This window comes from Rutidosis leptorrhynchoides, chromosome 4 (genome assembly GCF_046630445.1).
Source record: "Rutidosis leptorrhynchoides isolate AG116_Rl617_1_P2 chromosome 4, CSIRO_AGI_Rlap_v1, whole genome shotgun sequence".
NCBI classification, from domain to species: Eukaryota; Viridiplantae; Streptophyta; class Magnoliopsida; order Asterales; family Asteraceae; genus Rutidosis; species Rutidosis leptorrhynchoides.
Window position 1 is genome coordinate 597,360,134 of NC_092336.1, and position 11,494 is coordinate 597,371,627.

Here is an 11,494-nt window from a genome sequence, read left to right on the forward strand (position 1 = left end):
ATCATCGTGCTTCTTCATCTTCATCATCATAACCATCTATTCATTTTCAAATCGTCAGTTTAATTTAGGGTTCACACAAATCGCCAGTTTAATTTAGTTTGTTGTTATAATTTCAGTTTCTAATTCCAGGTGTAGTAGGTAATTTCGATCGGTTAAACTTCTCAAATCAATCAGCCATATTCGACTATTACTTGAAGATTTCCGTTTTAATCTTTGACCTCACGTCTATTTACTCAGGTAATTTGTTCATCTTATTTCGAATTCTGCTTTATTCGATCTATTAAACTGATATTCATTCATGAAATCGATTAGGTTTTAATAAGTATATTGATATACTGAGATCCATTACTGTTTTGATTTTATATGTTTCCCAATTATTTTGTTTCTAATTAATGATTTTATGTGTTTGTGATTATTGATTTGTATTGTGGAAAAACTTATTGTATATACTTATTATCATATATTGTGGAAAAACTCAGTGTTATCATATTCTCTGCATTTATTGTGAATTGATAGATTGATTCAACCAAATGTGCAATTAACTACCATGTAATTTGTAACAGCCTACTAAGCAGTACTTTGATTCATTTATAAGAGAATCTTGGTTATACTCCTTTCCAATTCTCGAATACGAAACTTAAATTGGCATAAGCTAAATAAACTTATATTGGGTTTATATCGAATAATCAATGGGTCAATAGAGAATTATATATTTTTCATCCTCCAGTTGTTTTATGGTTACATTAAAAAGCTTTGATCTTATCATTTTCAAACTTATTCTTAGATTTAGGCACAATAACTACAATCTTCAATACCGTGCTTTCTTTGTAGCTTTTATGTTTTGCACGTGTAACCCGAAGAAAGATGTTTCTTACAAAGAAAATGAAGCTCGAATGTTGCAGACTCAACAGTAAGAACTTGACAAGACTTTGATTAGCACACGTTTTCAACCTTATGGGTACAATTGTACAGGTGATGGATATGTTGGTATATATGCACCTTCCCTTAATTAAGAATTTTTCGGGTTAGTATTGTCATTGTTTGTAGTTAGATATTTGGGTTTTAGTAATATAAAAATGAGCAATTTACCTATTGACTTATGATTATTAGGCTGATTAATTGCAGTTAATCTGAAAAATTATGAACTTTAGTATTAGTTGCACTACCTGATGCTTCAGTTTGAAGGTCAAGTGCATGATACGCTTCCTACTCAAATTTTATTTTCAAGGCAATATATGACTTTCTACGACCTTCTATAATACTTTCTAACCATATTTGTAAATCTATACTTTTTACACATGCGAGGTACCATAAGATATCATCACGAATATATGGACAACGAGAATAGAGTTTGCTTTAGGTAAACATTTTTGTAGTGACAGTCTACATTTTTTTTACGTCATTGTATAAAACATCAAAAACCTATCATTGTTAAATGTTTTTCAGGTTTCTATGTTCAGTCTTTATTGGAGAGCTAATTACCGGATAAGTATTTCTTTTATTAACAAACAATGAGTTTCGCTCGGGGGTGAAAGCAAACTGGTACATGTATATTTCTCAATTATCATCATCATAAGGATTATGTTGATATGCTATATGAGAAGTAATTATGTATTATTTTTTATCAGCCTTGAAATTCGAACTATATGGAACTTCTCAAGGTGACTAATTTATCTAATGCACTAAATTCGAACATTATTGTCATGTCAAGAATTATCGTTACGGGTTGCATCTAGACAATCAACAATGGAGGATATGAGAAGACCGTGATGATTATTACAACCGCTAAGGTCACTCTTTTGATCACAAATGGTAAAACTTTGAAACTTTTTGGGACAAGTCACACGTGCCTATTTGACCCATATACTTGTTAATTTATACTTGTGGTATCAACTTTTTCAGCCCATGTTGTTTTCTTTATGCTTACTTTCTTAGACGACCTTTTATACAATCTCGATAAAAGTGTCAAAGGTTACTCTCGGGCCTACTTTGCGAGTTTGTTATTTAAAAATGAGTAATTACTGGTGAAAAATAATAGATTAGGCTTAAAGTTTTCACGAAGAGCTTTAAATTGATATATTATATGTTTGACTTTGTTGAGTTTAAAAGATTTTTAAATAGTGTTAAAACATGATCTTGAATTTTGGCACTTAAGAAAGCATGACTCAAAATATCTTTCTCGGGGTATAGTTGGACTTCGCCCTATGGACAGTGAAAGATCCAGCACTAAAGAACCACTTGCGGTTAGTTTTGTTTTTAATCAAATCAACTCATATTGATAGCATCTTGCAAATAGAGTTGGCATAATTTTCAATCATATTTTATTAAGTTCATGTGTATTGAATTTTTACATAGTCTAGAAAAAAAATCCTTTTTTGTTGTTCTGTGACTTACAATCATCAAACATAACCAAACCTTCTTTGTCTCTCTTTTACATCCCCAACTCCATTAACAAATTCCTACTCCGATTTTTGTGTTTTTTTCTTCATAAAAATACAGACAAATCAATTGTTTGTTTTTTTTTCTTTTTATTGTTCATCCTTTTGAGATTAGAAAGATGGGATCAATTGTCAGTTTCATCATTTTAAAAATGGTGCACATTTAATTATAGTCAAGAACGTGTTTTAGTTCACAATATCATTCGATTATAGTCTGCACTTTTGTAAGATTGTTTAGTAAGACTTAAATTTTTGCAATTGTTTTTAGTAGGATATTAGGCCTCTCTTCTGCATCACCTGTAGAAAATCTCTTGGCAAGTTTTCTTCCCGAAGAGTACATTTTAATCTTTAGCATTGGGTGCCAAAATTAGTGGGCCATAAAAAGGTTGGGTTAGAATGGGTAATTAGTAATACAGGTCACTAGCATTTATGTTTCTTTTCTCTTCAGTATCTAAATATGTCTAATATTCAAAAGTATAATTTATATGCCTCAAAAAAATATGTTTCATTGAAAACTTTTTCAATACAATTTAGGTGACTTTTGACCCGTTTGACCTTCGACAAGATTAGGAAAAGATGCTACTTCTACCTTAGCATAATATTTCATTTCAATAGGTCTATTGATCTTCTGTCCGACTTTGATGAAAAGTGTTGTATCATTAGGTGGTAGCATTTATTGTAGTGGGTAAGATAATGGGTGGTAATTAAGGTGTCTAAAAACTAGATAAAAAGTTATATCTTAGAATAATTGTATATATTAATAATGAATGAATAAGTATGTTGTTAAGTGTATAATTAGACTTGGCGAACCCCGTGTTTACTATTACTAAGTGTTTACTATTACTAAATGGGCTAGAATTACCACATATATATAAGTCGCCACTGACATGTAGGAACTTGCATATATATATCGAGGGAGTTTCAAGAAGAGAAACAATAAGGTAATATTGGTGAAAATGCTGAAAATGGCAAATCTAAGGGGTGCAAAGCCTGATGTAACCTTTTGTAACGATATGTTGGCATCTTCAGTTTTGCATAATTTACGAGGTATGTCTATATGGTTCAATTTTTAATGGGAATTGGTGAAAACTCAACTAATGTAATTTATAGGGTATGTTTTTAGGAGGTAATCAGAGGTTTGTTTCATTTTTTTTACTACTTAAACCCTTTATCTGACTGATCAGCAAATACCTTTGATTCAATGAAAATTTTGTTCTTCAGATGGCAACAATGTGAATCGCTACAAAAATTGATTAGGTAGCTTTGAATCAATGTCGATCTGGTATAGTAATACGTTGAAAGTTTAATGCTTACGGAGTATTAATTTGTCGTCTCCTTTACATAGTGTCTGACTTTTGACCAGGACTTTTGGGTGACTCGAATGTAGGCTAACCTAGAGACCCACCATCGTGTTAGATGGTTAAGGGTGGTGGAACTAAATGAGTAAATGTGTTTTCAAATTTTCACCATCCATTTTGTTGATACTAATCAAATTCGGGTTCATTACGCTTGGGAGCATTACAACCTGGGGCTACTTACAGAAAAGGTATTCGATTAATCTTCAATTCTGGGGCTACTTACAAATTTATCTTTTTCTGTTTAGTGCAATTTTTGTTTGTATATTTGATTTTTCTGCTTGATTTTCACTGCCCTGATTGATTATTATGTAGCAGTTCTATACAACCTAGAGTTTCAGTAGATTAATAATAGACTTCGGATTTGAGATACAAACAAGGTAATCTGAGGTCTACAACCGGTGAACAACGTATGGATAATCTTGCATCTGCCTCCTTTGGTATGATTTGTTGTTTGTGTTATTTTTGTGGGATAATATCTTTTGTTTTATTGTTTACATGTTTTGATTAATGCACAATTTTTATATTTTTATATACCGTCTCTGGATTTCAAGTGTGGCAAATGTGATCGGGTCAACGAATACAACTTCAACCTCTAAATCCGGAAGTATATTATTTCAGTTCTTACCAAATTTTAATGCGTTTTTTGGCCTCATGTTATATTCTGAAAGTAAATATTCCGAAAGTTATTAAGTTGTTTTACTATTGTTCTTTCTTTAAAGACGTAAACTATGATTTTGGTTCAATTCAAAGTTTTGGTGATGTGTGCTACTCTATTTGCTCAATTACATCGATTCATGGCAGTCGTATATATGTTCTTTACTGTTTTTGTATTCATGTATAGATTGATCCAAAAAGAGAAGCACAAATTATATGTATTAGGAATGCCAGTGTTGAACTATCCATCTAGATATGCAGGTAGAGTTGGACTGATTTTATTGTAAAGATGGGTACAGCTGAGTATAAAACTTAGAGGGGTCAAAATAAGTAGGCTAATAATGATGTAAAGTTGATTGATCTTAAAAATTCTGAAGCCATCTATTCAAATAGATGGGTACAGTTAAGTATAAAACTTGCTTTTTTAGGATGTGATAGTAATTTTCTGCTTTCACTTTGGGATATGTAACTTTGAATAATTAATTTTTGGTTGTTGATCTTGAATGTGGATAGGTAATATTGAATGATAAAAAAAAATGGGTTGTATTTGTGTCAGTCCATTATCTTATGGTCACTTTTATAAAGGTCTATATGGAGGTGATTAACAAAAAACAACTTGAAGAAGTTGAGTCAGTCAACCTTTTAGATGAGGTCATTGTTTTCCAACCACCGATACCATACCAGGTGAAAACCATTATATACATTGAAAATCTGTAGTCAAATTCATACATTATAATTTAGACTTCACATATATACTAATTTATACAATTATTTTTTTGGATATGTATTTACGATTCATGATTTTATATTTAATTTGTCATTTCACAAAAAAAGAATTTTGTTCGACAATGTTTTTCGAATTCAAGTTCCGTTAGGCGTAAGAGTCCAACCCTAAATAACCTTCTTGTTGAATACACACCAAGTCGACAAACATTTGATGCAGTTGCATCTCTCAAAATACCAAAGATTCAACCATTCTTATTTGATGCATTGTCAAATTTTTGAATAAATATAACATGTGTTTTTTCAACACGTAATACTCATGCTACAATAAACGTGGTCTGATAGTGCAACCACACGAGTCAAACGCCTAAAACAAACTTTTTAATTTGTTTTTATGTTGCATTTCAATGACTACATTTCCTTCTAGATTTTTATATAATAAATATGTTTTTGGTTTTCATTACCAATGCTTTTTATATGTCTACAATAACTGTTTAAGTATTTTATATTATGTTCAACTTTTAAAAATTTTTAAAGACATATATGGTTGGATTTTAAATTTCAAGTACATACATTGGATACAGAACAACTAACATAACTACTTACATTAAATACAATAATTATAAACATTATTTCTGTACAAACACTCACATACATTAAATACAATAATTATAAACATTATTTCTGTACAAACACTCACATAGCCCCGCGAATTCGCGGGTCCTCCACTAGTTTTATGTTGTAGTTCTTGAGTGAAAAAGATTTCATTTGCATTTTTGTAGTGGCAAGAATAATTTTGATACTCTAGTGATTAGGGAGCATTTGTTGTTCTTGAAGTGTCAAGAAAGTTGGTGTAATCAGATATTGTATCAAATTTAGAGGAAGATGGTGCTAAACTCTCGATTGTGAATCAAGAAGTGGATTCAAAGGGATTGTAAACAGAGCAGTAAATCAAAGCGAATTTTTTAACATCCAACCCACCAATACACATAATGGTGTTCACTTGGACTACATCACTACTAAAAGGCAAGACATCCAATAATTATAACAAAAATGGTACAGAAGTTTCAGAAACATACCCAACAAGATGAAACAAACAAAACATATTCAAATTGTTCTTCAGAGCAATCAAGATCATAACCTAACATACAAACTTGACATTTTAACAATTAAATAGGACTCCCCTCGTACACAAAGAAAACGAACTTAAAGATAATAGACCAAAATTCTGAAACCAACACTTAAAAGAGTTACTGTTGCTTGCATTCAGGAGGTCGTTCACCCTGTTCACCGGTAGCACCACCTTGTGGAATGCTTCCCTTCTGCAAATTCAACATCGACAAACTTATAAAACGACTCATCTCCTACTAAATATAAATTCAACAACACTAGAGGAGACACAAAATGCACTCAAATGCATGAAAACTTTTAAACGAAAACTGATAAAGAATTCTTGAAAACATATTTTACGATTAAGTTATTATAACATTCAATTCAAAACAATGGACAAAGTATTGACAATAACTAAAAATTTATCACTATTCCCATAACAGCAGAACCCTCTTATATGTTGCACATCACACCCGACCCACTCATTTTGCCTTCCAACCTCTAAAAAATAGTATTCTGTATAATAAAAAAGACCATATCATATTCATACCCATACCTTGCCTGCAGAATACTGCAATATTACATGCATTAAAATATAAAAAACAACGTATTATGTATTGGTAGTACTATTATATATGGCATATGATGTAAAGTTGTGTGTTGGCACAAAAAGGAAATCGAACAAAATTTTACCTTGGGTTTCCTCTTACTCTTGCTTTCCTCTTCATCTTCGTCATCCTCGTCATCTTCATCTTCGTCATCCTCGTCATCTTCATCATCAAGATCTTCATCATCTTCACCGTCATCATCTTCATCGTCTTCTTCAATACCATCAAACCCATCCTCTTCGACAGCCTCACCAGTGAACCAGGAAACTGCATGAGGGATTATTGTCTCGTATGGTTGAACTGCATAGCAAGTAATATGATCATATCAGGTGTGAGGATTTCCGATGCAGATACATGGTGCCATAGAGCCAGTTTCTGGCTTTAATGTTATCTTAGTAAAAAAAAAAAAAAATATAAGTGGCGTTAAGGTGTTTGTATCACTCACCCAACGTCATAGTCTTGCTCCATTTGATTCTGAAGTTCTTCAGCCTGAAATGATAGGGGTATATAATGGTAACATTTAGCATACATACATCAATCAACAATTGGCCTGGTTGGCTACAAATAGACAGGGTCCCTTTGGACTTGGAACACCTTTTGGCTTAAAAGTTTATAAACAAACAGAATGTTGAATATTTTTTAAAAGAAAATGAAAAGGTAAACCATTTAAAAAAGTATTGATAACGTTTTAGGAAGTTTAATGCTTTAACAAAATACATTTTGGACATCTTTCAACGTGTTAAAATTGACCTCTTTCAACCTATATTAATGATATATAACACAAATCGAACCATTCATAAGTGAAAGGGTTGACATTTCAACCTCTCATCAACAGCCAAAAATGAAAGTTAAAGAAAGATCTTACCGCCTCTTCATCAATATCGTCCTCATCTTCAGGTACTTGTGGAGGGTTAAAAAAATTAAAGAAACTTTCACACTTTTCAGTCTTTGTGATAGGCTTAGCGTTCTTTGACCCCTTCTTAGGCTTCTTTTTTAAGATCTTCTGTGTTAAACATTTCCCTGGTAACCATTCGATACTTGTCCTGCAAATTACAAGTATAACATGGGGTTAAAAAAAAGTTTGCTATAATAGTAATATAACTGTGAAATGAAATGCGTATAGAAAGGATTACCCTATTGCCTTCTCTAGAATAGGCTCATCGTCATCAATCATATGATACACTTTCGTCAAAACCGAGTTCTTAAAATATGGATTGGTATCAAAAAAGAACTCAAGCTTAAAACCCTTAGGGTCGTTCATCCTGCACCACTTAATATCCTTCAGATATTTGAGAGCATCTTCATCTCGTTCTGAGATCTAATTAATGCCAGTTTTATACTCAGTTTAGTCCATAAACAAACACCACAGATATAGAAAATTATATAGCAAAGAGTAGAGTTTAGTAGCAAGTTCATACCTCCTCGGCCAATATTTCATTGGTCTTCATTGCAGTTAGCCAAAAATCAGGCACACCCTTTTCTGAAAAATTGATAAAAATAATGAAGCAGGTTTCTAAAAACGGTAATAAAGGTCAGATCATATACGAACTATGTTACCTTCTTTATCAGTTGACTGGTCATTTGCGGCTTCATCCTTTACACCATCGACTTCAACAACACCATTCACGATATCATATCTCTGCATTTCAGAACATCATTATTTAGCATACACTGTCGTATATAGAGCAAATTATAACCTACATTTCAAAAACAGCCCAACTGGCCTGTCAAGTAACTACAAACACCTTTCAGCTCATTGCTACATGTGTTCAGTATTGCTATATGTGTCTATATGTTTGATACCAAAAAAATTAAGACGTTTTTGCCTATATTATAAAAACATTATATTCAAGGTTGTTGCAAGCAACGGTTACGGTCAAGATTTAAGGGAACAAGAAATAAGATCATTGTCAAAGTTTTGTCTGCTATTGTATAAGTCTTATAAAGCTTCCCTGCAAATAAGTATTTATATACTCTCTTACACTTCATATCTAAATCTTGATTCAAACATGTCACATGAGAGAAATGCGTAATTAAGTGACTCAACTTGCATCTGTTTGTACACTTCTAAAATGTTAATTATCCCATCTTACAACTTACATATCCTAACCACAAAGGCTGTTAATTTATCATGATATATAACAAACAATATCATATACACAAGTCGGCGGAAAAATATATATCCATACCTTTGAGTATAATGGCTCATACAGTTTCTGATATTTCAACTCCAGTGCTGCTCTCTCTTCAAAAAACTTTGCTTCTATCTCATCATGTTCGCTCTGAAAACGAAACAGAAACAGTTAGCATTAGGCAAAGTTATTTGTTCTGGTTCATCAATTTGTCATTAAATTAAAATGCATAATAATATGTACAACTAAATGCAGCATACAGCCATTCACAACTATATTAAATATTAAACATAAATACATGTATATTAAAAGTCATATATAACTATCCATAATTCAACAATATGTAACAATAATACCAGTGTATTAACATCTGCAACTAATTAATGATAATAAGCAATTAATTCTCCTTTTACCTGAATATCTCTTAAAACCTCAACTCTTTTCCTAACTGACGGAGTCAAATTCTCAAGTACATCGGAGTGTTCCCCAGCTAAATTTTGAAGTTTATTCTGTTAATAAGACATTGATAAAAGTACAAAATAAAATCCATAAAATCAGTAAACTAAAATCAAACATCATCGTTATTATAAACCACCGTATGTAATGAATAATATAAACCTTGAGGGCGTTTACGAGACCAGCACGATCCTCAGCACTAAGCGCTACAAAATAGACGAAAAGTAATTCAATTAGTGTTATTGTAAGAAAAAGTACTTTAATTTAGAAGTTAACGGCGGTGAAAGTTGACCGTACCGGCGGCGGCGGCCGGTAACGAAGCGCCGAGATCGGACATGTCTAGCTGCTCTTTCTTATTGTTGCTCATGGCGAGAGAAAAGGAAACCCTAATGAAACCCTAGAAATTGGAAGTGAGGTTGAAGAGGTGGAATAGTGTAAACCCTTGATGGAAGAGGTTTTGGGTTAAGTTATGACCTAATATATATAAGTACATGTATGTATTTTATGTAGGTACGTATAGTTGTACGTATATGTTGTACGTATATAGTTGTAAAACCTGAGGTATTCTTAAAAACCCTCAGATGCCTTCTAATAACATACATGTGCAATGTAGTCCCTATGCTTTAAATTTTAACAACCAAACATTGTAAAATGTTATCAGTGTTTAATAACAAGAATTGAGGGTTCGCGCGTTGCTACTTTAAGGTTTATGCGATTTTAACGCAACTATCGATTTAGACGGCACATTTTACTTCATTTTTTTGGGGCATACAAACTACAGCCAAAAACAATTATAGCCTCCAAAAACGACAATCATATATGTATACATTTGTGTATGTAATCATTTAGACGACACATTTTACTTCATGTTTTTTGGGGCATACAAACCGAAGTGGCATCCAAAAACGACCATCATTTGTTGATGGTCTTATCATATAGTTAAATTACATGCCAGAGTATTCATTACATACCCGAAAAATGTGTTTCAAATAATAAAAACAAAAATATAAAATTAATAAAAAAATGATACAACAAACCTAAATCATTAAGCTAAAGTGAAAGATAAAGAGAACTATTTGAGTGCGAGAAACCACTGACGACGTCATAGATAACGGGATCAAACCCTACTTAAAAGTTCCATTCATGGAGAATTCGAACCTGAATAGTACCTCTGTAAGAAACTTGAGCCTCTGTTTTCTTTGACAATCTAAAATACGTAACATTAGAGGCAGTTCGATAGACACAATTCGAGTAGAACTAACAAAGTTGTGTTTAATAAGTTTCATGTGTTTAATACCTGCGAGCCCATAAGACCACATGCATTCTCTATCCACCAATCTGTATCTATCTGAAATCTGAAATAATAAAGTAAAGTACTTGATCATTTCAGTCCGACCCAGCTTTCTGCTCATTTTGACCCAATTCAGTTGAATGAGGAGACCATAAAAACCTAGAAGATTTGTATAATGTTGCATATTAACTCGTTTCATTCTTCCATATTCCAAACAACATTAACAATCAGCTCTAATAAAGCAAACATATAGTAATATATATCGGCTACTTGAAGTTATAAAAATAGAATTAGTTACTGAACCAAACAGTCAACAAAGGTTGCATCACATATACACAACAAATTGAGTTCGATAGTACCTGTCAACATGGCTATTAGCAACTGTAACCCTCTCATTGAAAATGTTCTGTCCATATCTATAAAAATGTCGAACAAATGGTTAAATTTCTAAATCAATTATGATTTTTGGTGGTACCTGACATTTAGCAGAATGAGCACAATATAATTATAGAAGCAATACTAAGAAACTACTTACTGCAACTTATCGATACTTGATTCGAAAATCTTTAAGAGAACCTAATCCATTACCATTTCTTATTCCTTTAACGTTGCCAAGTATCATAAGGAGAACCAGCAACTGCCAACAATTGAAAACCGAATCAATCATTACAAAACTTATAATGAAAAACGCACAAAATCATTTTCACAAACATATTGTTAAAAA

At 32.2% G+C, this 11,494-nt stretch overlaps 1 protein-coding gene across 1 annotated transcript; it reads right to left on the reverse strand.

Annotated features, from left to right (window-relative positions):
- Nucleotides 1-6,190: 6,190 nt before the first annotated feature.
- On the reverse strand, nucleotides 6,191-9,941 carry LOC139903913 (nucleosome assembly protein 1;2-like). Its single transcript, XM_071885837.1, is given in 12 exon segments — nucleotides 6,191-6,495; nucleotides 6,977-7,175; nucleotides 7,177-7,191; nucleotides 7,337-7,380; nucleotides 7,757-7,934; nucleotides 8,025-8,209; nucleotides 8,310-8,371; nucleotides 8,449-8,530; nucleotides 9,081-9,173; nucleotides 9,437-9,532; nucleotides 9,642-9,685; nucleotides 9,777-9,941. Coding segments are annotated over 12 exon segments (1,140 nt in total). The 5' UTR covers nucleotides 9,847-9,941; the 3' UTR covers nucleotides 6,191-6,423.
- Nucleotides 9,942-11,494: the final 1,553 nt, after the last annotated feature.